Source organism: Cetorhinus maximus, chromosome 5 (assembly GCF_964194155.1).
Source record: "Cetorhinus maximus chromosome 5, sCetMax3.hap1.1, whole genome shotgun sequence".
NCBI classification, from domain to species: domain Eukaryota; kingdom Metazoa; phylum Chordata; class Chondrichthyes; order Lamniformes; family Cetorhinidae; genus Cetorhinus; species Cetorhinus maximus.
The window spans coordinates 122,300,438-122,316,788 of record NC_135883.1 but is presented as its reverse complement, the minus strand read 5'-3'; the positions used below and the strand labels follow the sequence as shown (position 1 = coordinate 122,316,788).

General features: G+C 42.7%; 1 protein-coding gene across 4 annotated transcripts in view; it reads right to left on the bottom strand.

The window, feature by feature from the left end:
- rngtt (RNA guanylyltransferase and 5'-phosphatase) overlaps positions 1-16,351 on the bottom strand; it is a 428,584-nt gene that overhangs the window by 91,629 nt on the left and 320,604 nt on the right. For 2 of the 4 annotated variants that reach the window (XM_078542420.1, XM_078542421.1), the window contains one exon: positions 7,050-7,150. In XM_078542420.1, coding sequence (XP_078398546.1) covers positions 7,050-7,150 — 101 coding nt within the window. Of the gene's footprint in view, positions 1-5,417; positions 5,554-7,049; positions 7,151-16,351 lie in introns of those variants that run through there. The other 2 variants (XM_078542423.1, XM_078542424.1) reach the window with 2 other exon arrangements.

Sequence of the window (16,351 nt, the reverse complement as noted above, 5' to 3'; positions counted from 1 at the left end):
ACTTGCACATGCTAATTATATTCATATACTGATGTAGGGAAAGGAAAAAAGCGACAAATGGTGTGATACACTAAATGTGCAGACTCAAAAACATTAAATATGTCAGGGTCATGAAATAGAAATAATACTGGGAACCTGGTTGAATATATTGCTGTTCAAAGAGCTCTTAATAGGAAAGTTCAGTGTAAATACTATATAATAAACCTAACATCATTGCAATGGAACTTAAAAATAGCGGTGAGCTAATTGGCAGAATTCATGGCAGTGGCGAGGCGGTGGTGGGGGGGGGCGGGTGTGTGAATAACGTAGATCTTCTAAATCTGAGTCAGCAATTTTAATCACAAATCTTTGAAATAAATTTCAATAACATGCATTTTATCAAAACAATAAATTCAAGTATTTTGAAATAGTGAACTGCAAAATGTTAATTCCAAAGATTGCTGAATTTGTAAAGAGCAAGATTAAGAGAAGAACAAAAGGAGAAATTGAAGAAATATTTCACCATAAACGGCAACTGAGGCAGTGACTGAAACGATTAGAAAAATGAATTAGATAAGTATTTGAAAAGGAGGAATTAAGAAAAAAAAGTCACTGGGAAAGGGCAGGGCACTAAGATTAGATTGCTCCATTAAAAAACTGTCAATGCTTCAGGCATTATAAGTTGAATGACCTCTGGTGTTGAAATTTCTATGGTTAATAGAGAGAGAAAGGGGGGAGGGGGGGAAAGAGACAAGGAAGCGGGGAAGGGAGGGATCAGACAGTCGCACACACACACACACGCACATAAGATAGAAAATAAAAGCCTTGCATTTAAATAGAACCTTAAAGCATTTATGACACAAACGACAAAGGACTTCAGACAAAATAAATTATTTACAAGTGCAGTAGTCGTCATGTAAGCTCACAGTTAATAATTTTATTCATAGCAAAATCCTATATACAGCATGAAATGGATGACCAATTACTTTGTATTGGTGGTTGGTTGGATAACAGGAGAACTCATTGTTCTTCATCGCATATTGCCATGAATCTCTAAACAGGCAAACAGAGCCCCAAGTTTAATGTCTGATCTGAAGTACAAATCAGCACCTATTAGTGCCGCACTAATGTCACCTAGCTCATGCACTCAAGTCTTGTGGGGGTGGGGGTGGCTTGAACTCATAACTTGTAACTCAAAAGTGCTACCAGTTCAATCACACTGACAATCTACCTAATAAGATATAAAATGGAGCACTGAATAGAAAATTGGCTCAGAAGGTATAATGAAAAACTTTTCAAGTTGTAAAGGGTTACAAGGTAGGTGTCATGCATTATTTTGGGAACCCCATCAATGGCTTGGCTGAGGATCTGAAAGCAAGACCAGCAGCACAGGAAATAATCTGGAAACACAGCACCAAATTTAGGAAGATGTGGGTTTTTTGTGATGCAGCTTGGCAGGGTGGTGCCCTTGGTCCAGCCATCTTCAGCTGTTTCACCAATGACCTTCCTTCCATCGTAAGGTCAGAAGTGGGGATGTTTGCTGATGATTGCACAATGTTCAGCACCATTCACAACTCCTCAGATACTGAAGCAGGCCATATCGAAATGCAGCAAGACCTGGACAATATCCAGGCTTGGGCTGACAAGTGGCAAGTAACATTCGCGCCACACAAGTGCCAGGCAAAGACCATCTCCAACAAGAGATAATCTAACCATCGGCCTTGACTTCAAAGGCATTACCATCGCTGAACCCGCCCCCCCACTATCAATATCCTGGGGGTTACCACTGACCAGAAACTGAACTGGGCTAGCCATATAAATACTATGGCTACAAGAGCAGGTCAGGGGCTAGGAATCCTGTGGCAAGTAACTCACCTCCAAAGCCTGTTCATCTACAAGGCACAAGTCAAGAGTGCGATGGAATGCTCACCATTTGCCTGGATGAGTGCAGCTCCAACAACATTCAAGAAGCTCGACACCATCCAGGACAAAGCAGCCTGCTTGATTGGCACCCCATCCACAAACATTCGCTCCCTCCACCACTGTCACACTGTGGCAGCAGTGTGTACCATCTACAAGATGCACCGCAGAAACTCACCAAGGCTCCTTAGAGCTCCAAGCCCACTACCGTCTAGAAAGACAAGGGCAGCAGACACATGGGAACACCTCCACTTGGAAGTTCCCCTCCAAGCCACTCACCACCCTGACTTGGAAATATATCACCATTCCTTCACTGTCACTGGGTCAAAATCCTGGAACTCCTTTCCTAACAACACAATGGGTGTACATACACCACATGGACTGCAGCTGTTCAATAAGGCAGCTCACTACCACCTTCTCAAGGGCAATTAGGGGTGAGCTCTAAATGTTGGCCTAACCAGCGACGCCCACATCCCATGAATGAATTAAAAAAAGCAGAAGGCAAATGTAATAAAATGTACATGGGTATAAATTTGTTTAGGAGCAAGGATCTAAGTGAAGAATATGCACTGAATGAAACAGTTATGTTAGTTTATTGATCGTGAAAAGGATCTGAAAAGATGTTATCGAAAAGATTAGTCATCGTGTAGTTGTAGTGAAAAAGGCAAACAAACATATGGATAGAAAATGTCTTTGTAATATGGCACTCATTACACCCCATCTGGAGTGCTCCATAAGCACTAGTTACAATTCAAAAGGAACATTATTATTGTCTTAAAGCACATAGCACAAAGCAACAAGGTATGAAAAAAATGTTAGATGGACTTGATGTTAATGACGCAGGTATCAAAACGGAATGTTAGTCTCAACTGTTTAACTCAGCAAAGGTATCCTCACTAATATTTGGTGGCTAATGGCCATAAAGCTGTCCTGCAAACCAGTTAAACAAACAGTATATCGATTTAACGTATTTGGCAAAAAAGCAATGGCAACGTGAGGAAAAACTTTTTTTTCCCAATGAGTAGTTAAGATCTAGAATGCACTGCCTGAGTGTGTAGTGGAGGCAGATTCAATCATGACTTTCAAAAGAGATTTTGATCATTATCTGAAAAGGAAAAAAATTGCAGGGTTATGGAGAAAAAGCAGGCAGTGGCACCAGGTCACTGGCAACATCAACACTAATTGCCCATCCTAATTGCCCTTGAGGCGGTGGTGCTGGTGCATTCAGTGCTGTCATTGCCTGTGCAGACAGCTGCACCTTCATGATGGGCTGAATGGCCTCCTTCAGTGCTGTAACCATTCTATAATTGCATGACTTCCTTAGTGCCAATTAAATATGGATTTGTGCTTTTTTTTTTTAATTGTTCATGAGATGTGAGCATTGCTGGCAACGTCAGTACTAATTGCCCATCCTAATTGCCCTTGAAGTGGTGGTGCTGGTGCATTCACAGTGCTGTCATGCAGGGAATTCCAGGATTTTTGACCCAGTGACAGTGAGGAATAGCAATATAGTTCCAAATCAGGATAGTGTGTGGCTTCAAGGGGGCCATTCAGATGGTGGCTTTGTGCCCACACTCACCAAGAACGGAGTTGAGTGTGCCCAAATGTATGCTTTCTAAACAAACATCCCCGCTGTTATGAAACAAATGGTAAATAAATAAATAGGTTTGCTAATGGTAGGACAGGGAGAGCAGGGTGCACAGAAGCAGAGGAACAAAGGTTGGTTGTGGGTTAGATGAGATTACTAGAGTATGGAGGGATTTATACACACAGGTGACAATTTTAAATTAGTGGCATTGGGGTCCAGAAGCCAATGTAGGTCAGCAAGAACAGGGGAGGTAGGTGAGTAGAACTTGGTGTAGGATAGGATACAAGCAGCAGAGTGTTGGGTGAGCTGAAGTTTGCTTGCAGTAGGCTTGGTAGACCAGCTGTGTGTGTTTTGGAATATTTGAGTCACAAGATGTCAAAGACACTGATAAGGGAATCTGCAGGAGCTATGCTGAAATGGTTGGAGAGGTTGGCAAAACCTTACAGAGTTCACACAGGTGACAATTTTAAATTAGTGGCATTGGGGTCCAGAAGCCAATGTAGGTCAGCAAGAACAGGGGAGGTAGGTGAGTAGAACTTGGTGTAGGATAGGATACAAGCAGCAGAGTGTTGGGTGAGCTGAAGTTTGCTTGCAGTAGGCTTGGTAGACCAGCTGTGTGTGTTTTGGAATATTTGAGTCACGAGATGTCAAAGACACTGATAAGGGATTCTGCAGGAGCTATGCTGAAATGGTTGGAGAGGTTGGCAAAACCTTACAGAGTTGAAAGTCTTTGTGATAGGCAGGATTTGAGATTGAAAGATCAGCTCAGGGTTAAACTGGTTCCTGAAGTTATAAACAGTTTAGTTATAAAAACATTAAATATTTAAGTTAACGCTAAAATATTTTAGAAGATCTAAAGGACATTTATGCATTGTTCCCGAGGCAGTAAGAACTTCATCTAAAATTCTGGTTTGATATACCAATTATTTCATAACATGACAGAAGTATTTATAGTGACAAACTAGATAGTGAACAACCAGCGAGACACAACCATGTACCAATAACAGTAAATTATCAACCTGATTTTAGAAACACATTTTACAGTGGGTTAAAATTCCATATTCGTATTGTAAAGCAAAAATATGTGTGTGTTACATGCATGCTAAGGAGGCTGCATCAGGAGGAGCTGACACAAAAGAGGAGTTGAGGCCTGGGGCAAATCAGCCATGATCTTATTGAATGGGGCAGGCTTGAGGGGCCGAATGGCCTACTCCTGCTCCTATTTCTTATGCTCTTATACTTTTCAATTTGCTTTTATCGGAATAATCCAAAAGGTCCCCGAGTTGAAGAAAGCTGAGCAATTAATTCATTAAGGCTAGAAGTACAATCACCCCTCCATGTTCTATAATACTATAAATGCTATACATGAGGAATCAAATTGGAGCATTTCTATTCTTGCAGAAAGAATATGCTTAACCTTATAGAATCTTCATTAAGGCTTATACATTTATGATGTACAGAAAAAATATTACTTTGCACTTATCAGTAAAAATAAACCCTAATATTACTAAATATTGAATCACATACTACAACTGAATAACAAAAGCTGCCATTCATCAATGTATGCCAATGACAACCTCAATGGTTAAAAAATGTTGATATTCACAAATGAATAACATGCCAAGGCAGCAACACATTCTGGGGTTGGGATCTGTCTGCATTGTAACACACTGTACACTTAGATCATTTCCTCCCTTTTGAGACAATTATATCTATTAATAATTTAAAAACAAAGTCACATAATATACAGGGTTGCTTGCAATGCAATGTAGCAGGAAAGGTACCCTCCTATACTGTTTAAAAAAACTTCAAATTCCCAAGAAAAAAATTGTTTTGGTCCAAAATACACAACTTATTTTCCATTTAGGACAGTATCTCTGCCACAATATTTTGCAACCTACCTCTTCAAACGTTAGAGTATAATTGCCTAGTTATAGCTAAAATACATTTATAAATACAAACTGATCTCATATGGCTTTGCTCACATATAGTCTGGTGTCTTCAGCACACTCATGATGGTCAGTTGGGAACGGGGCCTGTCCGTTTAAGCCCACTGCTCAGTTACTCTGTGGGAAAATGATCTAAATCAATGGATGGCAAATAGCGGGTAACTGGAAGTCGGAAGGTTCTCTCAATTGGCAACAGTCTCTATATATTGTCTCAAAGTCAAAAAAGAATGGCTGGAAATAAATAGATTTCTTTTGCTTCTTGCATTTTTTATTTTTAAATCAATGTTCAATTAGAAATGTAGCTTCAAATGGACCAGTAATAGTAGTATTCTTGACCAAACTCAGTGCTGAAAAATCAAAATTCAATCTTATACAAAATGGATAACTGTAAACAGTTAACAGAGAATTGAAGTCCAGGGCAGAGTACCTTTAATGAAAAACTACTTCATTTAGAAGGATGACACCAGAATGGAGAGATTATACCTATCAAGAAAGATTAAAACAGGTTGGGGCTCTTTTCTCTGGGAAAGAGAAGGCTGAGAGAGTGATCTGATACAAGTCTTAAAAATTATGAAAGATGTAGAGACAATGTCTCCACTCCACAGCGGGATCAAACTAAGGACAAAAAATATAAGACAAGTCACAATTAGGGAATTCAGGAGAAAATCTTTACCCAGAGAGGGGTTTGGCAGTGGAACTCACTACTACAAGAAGTAACGGAGGTGAATAGCCTAAAGCATTTAAAGGAAGCTAGATAAACATGAGGGGAAAAATAATAGGCTATGTTGATAGAGTTAGATGAAGTAGCATGAGAGGAGGTTCATAATGGTCATAAGCACTAGCATTGAGCAGTTGGGCCAAATGGTCTGCTTCTGTTCTATAATAATTGTATTTAACAAATAATTATCTGGAGTGTGACAGATACTCTTTTATATAATTAGATCTCATGTAGCATTCTGAGTGTGTCAGAGAGTACAGTGGTACAGTGTAGGTACAAGGCCACTGAGGTGCTGCAACCTGCTACCAGGGTTTGTTTACATAAAAAAATTCATTGTAGCTGATTACGCAGACATTTGAAATTGCTAAGTGTTGGCATTAAAAGTAAGGCCAAAAATTTTAACAGGAAAGACTTCAAATATAGTATAAATCAGACATTTTTTTTTTAGAAGTATGGCAACTGAATACGGTTTTTGACATTGTAATGGTCCTGTAGTTCAAATAATCAACAAAGGATTGAGATTAGGACATAGGGAAGAGAGAAAGGATGAGAGTGTCAACTTTAACAATGAACCTAAATAGAAAGTGAATCCTAAAGCACTGCATCTTTGTTGCATTTCTATTCAACATGTACATCTGCACCTTTACAATGTAATTAATTTGAATATAATTAAATTTTAGTCCCAGTCTTTCATATAATAGAAACAATTGCTTTCTTCCCCATTGTGGAGTCATTCCAAATGCAATATTTGAAAACTATGTGCTTACGAATATCATGAAAAAACAAGTTAGAGTACAAGCAGTCCACCCACAGGTTTACAACACAACATTTCATGTCATCCTTTCAGAGAATCAGGTCAAAGTTATTGAAATACATTGTTGTAGAGTTTGCTCACCCTTCTCCTCCAACTTTTGTTATTTTCAGACGAAAGTCAACAGAATTATGGCTTGGAGGTTTCCACTTTAGTATATCATCACACCGACCAGGCTTGTACTTCTATATAAAGTTTAAAACATTGCATGTGTCAGCATTTATTCTTTTACTATACGGATCAAGCAAACACAGGATTATTAAGTACTTAATAATGGGACACAGGCATCATTTACAAAGAAAATATGAATGCATCTAATGTAAAGAATTATAGTTAAGAGCTGTGGGATAGTTGATTCACTTATAAGACCTCAAACTATGCTTCACATCACACTAATATCGAACAATTTGAAATCTTGGTCCCTACGCATGCTCTTCAGTCTGATTTTTAAGGAAACTGGATATAATGGTGAAAGTTACTTAAGTAAAAATGCTCTTTTGATGTCTTTCCTGATCATTCTACAATAGAGATGTAATCAATGTGTCAGTGATAGAAAATCATACTGATATTGTTCTAATTGAACAAGTTAAGTCATTTTCAAAGTGTCAAATTGGAATATGAACCATTAATGTTGGACATAAAACTAGGAACTAACTCAACAAAATCACAATATGAAACTAATTTTGCAGTAATTACAATTTATTCAATTGAACACACCAACTCCTGGGATACTTTTAAAGATTAAAACTTTCAGCTTATAAAGAAGCAAAGTTCTTTTGAGAGACTTCAATGATCTGCTTCAGCTGATAATCATGACTTTAGCTGACATAAATACAATCAATTAATTCCAGGTGAATATACTAATTTACTGACCTTTGCAAAATACTATATTCTTTTGTTGGAAACCATAAAAGCAAACAAGAAGCATTTGTTATCAAGGCAATCTGCATACTGGTAAACTGAAGTTTCAACAATACAAGCAACTGCAGTTGCAACAAAATTAAAACTGAAACAACATCAGGTGTGCAATATGATAATTAATTATTTTCTTCCACCTCAATTCCTCACAGGGACCCGATCTCATTCAACAATCCAATGAGGTCACGAGGCAGCCTCCCAAAAAGACAATAGACCAAGTGGTAAAGTTTTGGGCTAGATTTTCCTTCTGTTCACTTCTCAGAAATTACTACACCACCTCCAATATTTCCTGGGGTATGGGGCCACTGGCCATACAAGACAGGCTCCAGCAGGATTTCCAATGCCAGGACTGAAGAGAGGAATAAGGCAGTGCTGCAGCAAGGATGCAGTTACAGCACAGGCAGTGGCAAGAGAGGTGCAGGAGAGCCCTGAGAAGAATGCGGTTGCAGCAATAATAGTTCGTAGAAGAGACCGAGGCATTTAAAGATATATGTTCAAGGACAAGATGAAAGCTGAGCAAGCCTATCCTAGGTCCTGTCTTGCCATTACTGGGAGTCAGGGATATTACTGCCCCTACCCTGGGTCTATTACAAACTTCTGTCCAATAGTCCCAAGGAACAGCAATAAGAATTGAAAATAGGAGTGGAACAAGCTAGGATGCCATCCCTGCCTCCCACAGCAATTATATGCAACGAACGGTGATAAGTATAGTCAAGCAGCAGTCCCAGTGGATTCGGAAACTTCGGGTCCAGGCAGGTAGGCATTAGATCATCTCAACTTTCCCTGCATTTCTGATATGATCCATAGGATATAAAAGCATGGGAAATTCAGACATTTTACAAAGCCTTGAGATTACAGGTATCATAGAGAGTTTCTCTTTAGTCAAAAGACTTGCACGTATCTAATGTTTTATACATTTCTTGGAAGCATGTCAAAGAGAAGTATAAATGGATTTCTTTAGAAGGTCAATGGATGTAAACACACGCACTTTACAGACACCATGAATACCCAAACAACGAGATGATGATCAGTTAACCTATTTTTGCTGTTCTTTGAAGAAGAATATTGGTCAGTTGCTTGTAAATATCCCTTCCACACAGCAATATCCAATACTATAGAAGAATTTATTGTAGTGAAAGAAAGATTTTAGTATATTTGCATTATTAAATGGGGCAATATAAATTATTACATTAGGTGATGAGATGTGATGGATACGGACGTCAAAATAACTATCTTAATCCATGAGAACAGATTAAGCTAGAAGATACTCCATTTGATTGCACAAATTTTACTTTTAATATGCTGCAGATTTTGAAGTTACCAAGTTTGCATGGTTTTTGTAAATAGCATACAGGGATACTAGTGAACTGGCCTGAACAAAACACAGCCAATAACTTTTTCCAAACCAAAGTTAAGGTAAACAGATTACCTCGGACGGGGTTTTCCAGTCCTGCCTACCAAGGGTCTTGCTGTAAGTCAATGGACTTTGGTTGGGCTGCCAAGTCCTCCGCGGTGAGTCCCGCCACAGCAGGGCCAGAGAATCCCAGCCTTTGTTTATTTTAAGTTAAAATTTAGTTAATAGGGAGATTGCTTGCAATATGAGATGCAGTTATGCAGTAGTAAATTGGTCATAAAAATGTTCAATGAATTTATGACTGAATTTCAAATGTTATAAGCCTTAAACAGAATGCTATCTAGTAAATTACGAAAAAAAATTAAGTATTATACCATACTACACACTGAGTAAATAAATACCCTCATAATTTGCAATTTTCACAACAAACTTGTGATTTAAAAAAATATTTGACTTGTGCTTTATTCTGCAATAACTTGCGGTTTATTATATTGAAAAATAGTGCATTTACGTACAAATGCCTCCTAGATGTTAAGCTGAGAAGTTATGATTTGACAATAGAACTATAGGTGAGATCTTTATCCAGTTCAGTTATAATGAAGTCTGAATGTAAGTCTCTGGTCCTAGAGCAGCATTTAAAAAGGATAAAATAAAAATGCTGAATTTGGATCATTATGAAAATATTAAGCTAATCCCCCAAGCTCAGCGAGAACCAAATTGTTCCTCCAAGCAATGGTCTTGCTCTTGCCTACATTTATACTTTGGCCTCTTTTAGCTCATCTTCCAATTATTGTTTGTCTGCGGAAGAAGGGGAGCAGGGGCCTTGGAAGGGGGAAAGGAAGGAGGGAGCATGAGAAGGAAGAATAGGCCAGGAGGAGACAGCAGGTGACAAGAAGAGCAGCATGTGTATGGGAGGGTGTAAAAGGGAAAAGCAGAGAGCAGGGCAAAAGCGAGAAGGAAAAGTAGGGGCAGAAATTGTGAGGGGGAAAGGGTTGTGAGAGTGGGCAGAGAAAGAAACTAGAAGCTGAATAAAGGGGGAAGAATGAGAGAGAAGAAGAAGCAGAAAGTATCTGGTCCATCATCCTTGCTTACGTGTCTACTGCTGACTAATTTGCACATCAGCCATTAGAAGCAGTGAAGGAGTCTTCAGCCCACTTATTAACTATCCAGCTGGAGGACTGGCACTGGGCAAGTCTGAATTTAAAAGGGGAAGGAAAAATGAATAGAAAAATATAAAATCAGCAACTTAAAATAAATAAGTCGATATTTTTCAGATGTACAAATCACTGCACCGAATAGGTATGATTTATAAATGACAACGTCAGTTCTGAACTGAAGGTCAGAAGAATATGGGCTGAACATATAATACAGGTGAAAACAATTGAAGAGAAACACTTCTAAGGCTGCAGATTTTACATAGAAAATAATCATAAAACATTTTAGGAAGCACTGTAATTGATTTAATCTATGTCCAACTTAAGACAGTATTACATAATTCTGTCTACTTCAAAAAATGCAACACTTCCTTAGAACTATATGATTTAATTTACGATTTAATTTTGTTTTGTAATGGAATATAACATAGGGCAGGGTTTTTCTGATGGCAGGGTTTGCCACTCTATCATCTGAAGATATCGGTTGCCCTGCAGCCATTTAACATTCGACAGAGCATTAATTGGCTAAGGGTGAGACTTCCACACCAATCTGGGGACAAAGTCCAGCCTTAAAGAGCGGTCTGACTACCGAATAGCAGGCAACTCTGTAGTCCTAGCAGTGACAGGTTTGAGCAGTGACCACTGCTGGGATTACAGGCAGTCCCCGAAGAAGGGGAGCTAATGGAGGCTGGACTGAAAATAAGACCAGGGCATCAGTGAGGTCTGGTTGCCAGTGAGGAGAGTGAGGGTTTGGGGAACCGCGTTTGTGAGGCCAGGGGATAAGGTTAAGGGGCAGGTATGATCTTGGGTGGGGTTCCTCCAATTGGCACTAGGGACCCCCAAAGGAGGTACCTCCCTCCTTGCCCAACACCAATCCACACAGCTAAAGCTGCTGGGTTACCCACTTGGTGTGGGCCTCCACCTGCTGTGGGGTGAGCCACCTAAAGGCCATCAAAAGGCCCAATGATGGGCAGACCACCTGATGCCTCCACTATCCCTCTTAAAATGGGAGATAGCTTGGGATGGGCAAGTAGGCAGCGAGCAGGCCACGCGCTGCATTTTATGAGCACCCCCTCCACCTTCAAATAAGACAGCTGGGGAATGTAAAATTCTGTCCATAGTTTTTTTTGCAAACAGCTATGATCAGTGCAAACTTAGAAGAAAAAATGCTGCGAAATTAATTGAATATTAACAGTATATATTTTACAACAAAACAATGCAAGCATTCTGAGCCATCCAGAACACTTTTGATGCAACTTCACAACAGCAACCATCTTTATCAAGACAAGATCATCTGCAGTTGTGTTGTTCAAGTCCAGGGAGCAAAGAGTTAGACAAATTAGGAGATGGAGTGGAACAAGAGTTCCAAACTAAAAAGGAGACAAGGGTTGAGGTGTCTTACACCTGGCAACGAGGACCAATAAAGTACAGGCTTGTAAAAGCTACAAATCCCAGAAAGACTGACAAACAGCTTCAAAAAAGCTGACAACTCTAAAACCAGAGACAGGATTTTGGACAGAGATATGGGGTTGGGGGGGGCGGGTGCGGAATGTGAGGAAGAGCTCTTTTACGCAACAACTAATGACCTGGAACTTGCTGCCCATGAGGATGGTGGAAGGAGAGACAATCAATGATTTCAAAATGGAACTTGGCGGGCATTTGTAGGAAATAAGCTTGCAGGGCGACAGGGCCTGAGCGAGGAAGTGAGACTGACTGGATTGCTTTGCAGGGAGCCATCAAGAACTCAAGTGGCCAAAATGTCTCCTTCTGTGTGGTAAATGACTCAATGGGCGGATTTGTCCCAGATTTGCACTAAGTACGGTAGCAGGCAGGAAAAAGGATGTTTTACCCACTGGCTGCAATGGCGGGTTTTTGCACTGTATTGTCCCAATCCTGCCTCAGTAATCATGCATTCCTGGAAAGCACGCCTTTTTGCTGGCAGGCGGCCTCGATTCGCCTGCCACGCCATCACCTTGTCGCTTCCTCACATGGGCACCATATTTAAAGTACAGCTGCGTGCACACCTCTCAGTGCTTCCAGCCCAGGACTGCTGCACAGAAGACAGGGCTCCAAAAGGCAAGAAGACTACAGCTCCCCCGATTCAGTGATGCATCCCAGGAACGCCTTTTAGACACCATGGAGGTCCGCTCTAATGTTCTCTACTCCTGCTCGGGACGAAGGCCAGCAAGTAAGGTCACCAATCCAGCATGGGAGGTGGTGACAGCAGTGGTCAGCACCAATACCATGAAAAAGAAGACAGCCACCCAGTGCAGAAAGAGGATGAATGGTCTCATCCATTCCGCCAGGATAAGTCAATCATCTCATCACTCTCAACTGTCATACTCAGAAACCCATCACACATTCACAGGGATCTCACACCTCAAGGGACAACACCACTAATTCTCACGCACACCCTCATATCTCCATCAGGCTCATATCCTCTGGAGCTCACATCCTCATCATGTCCATGGCTCCACTCACCACAGAAACCTTCCATGCAGTGCCATGCAGCCAGCTCACACACATTCCATCTGTTTTCATGCCTGAGAAGCTGGCTCAGAGCAGCAGGGAGAGGTCCCAGACCAGGGGTGGAGTGGCCCACATTAGGTCCCTCACTCACTTTGAGGAGCGTACCAACGTGCTGACTAGTGAGGATGTGGATCATGCCTGTGGCAACGGTTAGATCGGAGGCGAACACTCAGCTGAGGATCCTGCACCACTCTCAGCGCAACTGTGAGTGCTCTCTCTCCTGCCTTTGACTCTGCTGCCATGCACTAATCATCTCTACTTTGGTTCACGCGGAGCTCTGCCAAGCGACCAACACCCTCAGCCAACCAATTCCTCAGCTCCATTCAGTTCCTCACCTCCAGCCAAGAGGATACCTCCTCCATTGAAGAGCTGGAAATAAACAGCCTGGAAGACCCGTCACAGCGCTTACCCACACCCCCCACCAGCGCAGAGACACACACCTCAGTGGGACCTAGATCTACAGCAGGCTCGGGTTCACAATCTGGTGGTCACTGCACAGACACGTATCTGCAGCAGCAGGAGGCAGGTTCCACTGAACTCCCTGGCATTTGGAGGACGACTGGAGAAGAAGCTTCTGTGAGGTCCGAGTCAGGTGACAAGCCTCTGGATTCACCCTTCCAACTCATTGTGGAGAGACAGCAGAAGGCAGGAGGACATCATGCAGGGTTGTTGGAAGCTCTCAATAGAGTGGCACATGAGTTGGAGGAGTACATCCGCCTGCTCTCTGATGAAGTGGTGCCCACATGTGCGCATATGGAGATCTCCATGGGAAGGATGGCGGACACCATGGAGACCCTGGTCCAGCAGAATGCGGAGATGTGTGCAGACCTGCATTCCATCATGTGAACCATGGGTGAGTTCCTGCAGTGTCAATGCGAGAAGGAAATGAGGTACCTCAATGTCCCTCCAGGTGCTTCTTCCCCTCAGGAGTCAGGCCGGGGCCCTCGGGCACCCAAAGGGAGGAGGAGCGGCAGCTGGACACCCCTAGGTCATTCATTCAGGAATCTCAGAGGCTGTCCTCTGCCTCCGAGTCCCCTTTGCCTGTGACCCACTCAACCTCGTCCTCTGTCACCACAGAGGGAGCAGCTGGCTCACAGGAGGACAACCAATGCAAGCCAGGGCCCCCAAGGCCTCGGCTCTTCAGAGGATGCATGCCAAAGTCATCAGCGGCAACAGGGCTAACACCATTGCACAGGCTGTCTCCACCCCTGTTGTGGATGTCAGGGCAGCACCTAGAAGAAGTGATAGGCCTTTACAGAAAAGTTAAGAATTTCTGATTGCAAATGATTGTATGGGTGAACACATTTTGTCACTTTATAATCTGAAAATATATTCACTTTCATTGAATAATGTGTAATGGTGTCTTTCATCTTCATTTACAGGCTTCGCGAGTCCTCCCTTGCAACAAGCCCCCAATGAACAGTTCAGCTGCACATTCACATTCTGGAAGGAGAGGTGTATGCATGTGCATGTGCATGCGTGTGTGTGTGTGTTATGGGGGAGGTCAGGCAGGGCCTCCAGGATCCTCATGAAAGCACTCTCCCACGCACGCGGATCCTTCCTCCATCACACTCATCTCAGTGTTCCAAGCATTTCCAATGCTGTCTGCTGGGGATCTCTTTCAGTTGTCCATCTGAGCTGACCTGCACCTGCCCACTGATTACACTCCCATGCAGCGCCTGTTCCCACCCAACACGAGGCTTCTTTGACTTTTGGTTTTGCAAAATACTATTGGTGAAATATGTCTTTAGCTCCCGCGTCCTTTCCCCTCCCCCAGTCACCCATGTCCTTTCTCCCATCACTGTTGACCCCACCAGCATCACTTTCCACCTCTCCACCAGCACCTACAACCCAGAATCTTTTTTCCGGGATGTCCAGGTGAACGTACACATTCCCTGCCATCCTAAGAATCCTACCCACATCCACATTGACCTCTCAGACTACCCACACACATTTTCCTTCCCACCCGCGGGGTCGGTGTCTGCCTCTAAGTCCCCACCGACCACCCTTGCCGTTCCATCTACTGCTACTGGCGCACCCACACCCTCTCACCCTACTGGCTCACTCTGCCCTCTCTCGTTCTCACCATTCCTTCAACCATGCCCATCGTCATTTCACTTCCCAGGGGGCAGTCATTGACTCCACAGACTCCTCCCTGCACGTTCACCTGGACATCCCTGCCACTTACTCCTTCCTCCGCTTTGAATCGTCCCCCCAACGAATTCCTTCCACCCTGCAAACTCCTTCCCTTACACCTTCATCCCCCCTTGCCACATTCTCCCCTGTTACATCCTCCCCTCCCACTGTACTCCCCCATTGTTTTCACCCCCCTCCCTACCTCACTTTCTCCTGACACCACCATTCCCCCCCCATCCCAACTCACCCCATCCTGGTACGCCTTGCTCTCCCAGTCAAAACCACCACCCCCACATCACTACCGGTACACCTTCTTGTTCCACTCACAGCTGGACCATCCTTTCCACCCGCTCGATGATCATCCACAGCAAACCATGGCCAAGACACTGATGTCCTGAAGCAGACCCAAACGATGACCTTCCACCTTCTGTGAGCTGCTTCGCAGCAGAGCCATGTCCATATAAATCCACCCAGCATGCAATGCACATATTCCTCTAGGATCTGGTTGCTGTCTGGAAGCAAATCTGAGGCTGCTACAGGGGCTCCAGCATCTTCTGCTCCTCAGATGTCCGCAATGAGAGCAAGGCTCTGACGTTAAGTCCCAACTTCTGCACGTCACACTTATCAAGAAGCGTTCCGCACCTGCGTGTTTTCCCGTGGAGATGGGTGTTAAATTTGGGCAGAGCAGATGATCGCAAACTGGTTTCACGATGTTTTGAAACCAATTTTTGGCCTTCCTGCCATATTGTCCACTCACGCCCGCCATGACACCTGACGCCAGCGTGCATGGAAAATTCCACCCTATTACTCTAAGGTCACTCCATAGGAGTTAAATTTCTTTTCATTTGTTTGGATTTCTGAATTTTTCTTTGTGTTTTAACTTTTCTTTGCCAAAAATGCTCACTACTCCAGGCTTAACTTGGAGAGCCAAGGTAACACCCACTTTCTTTTCTCAAAAAACAAGTGTCTCCTTAAATCCCTTTCCTTTGCATCCACCATCACCCCCAAGTGCAAGTTCATGGAATTCTTAGTCAGTAAGACTGACACCATCCATGTCTGCTGCTTCCTGACCCGCTTCCTGACCTCACCAAACCAAATGCCCCACCCCAGCCATATTTTTAAAATTTCACTTCTACTCCCTTTCAACCTCTCTCAGAGTTCATGTTGTCCATGAACACTTCTTGCTCCCTTGATCCCATTCTCACTAAACTGCAGGGGAATAAAAATGGGTACATGATGGCAAAATCCCCCAAGTCAATTTTCTTAAAATGAGGCATGTTCTTAACGAAATAAAA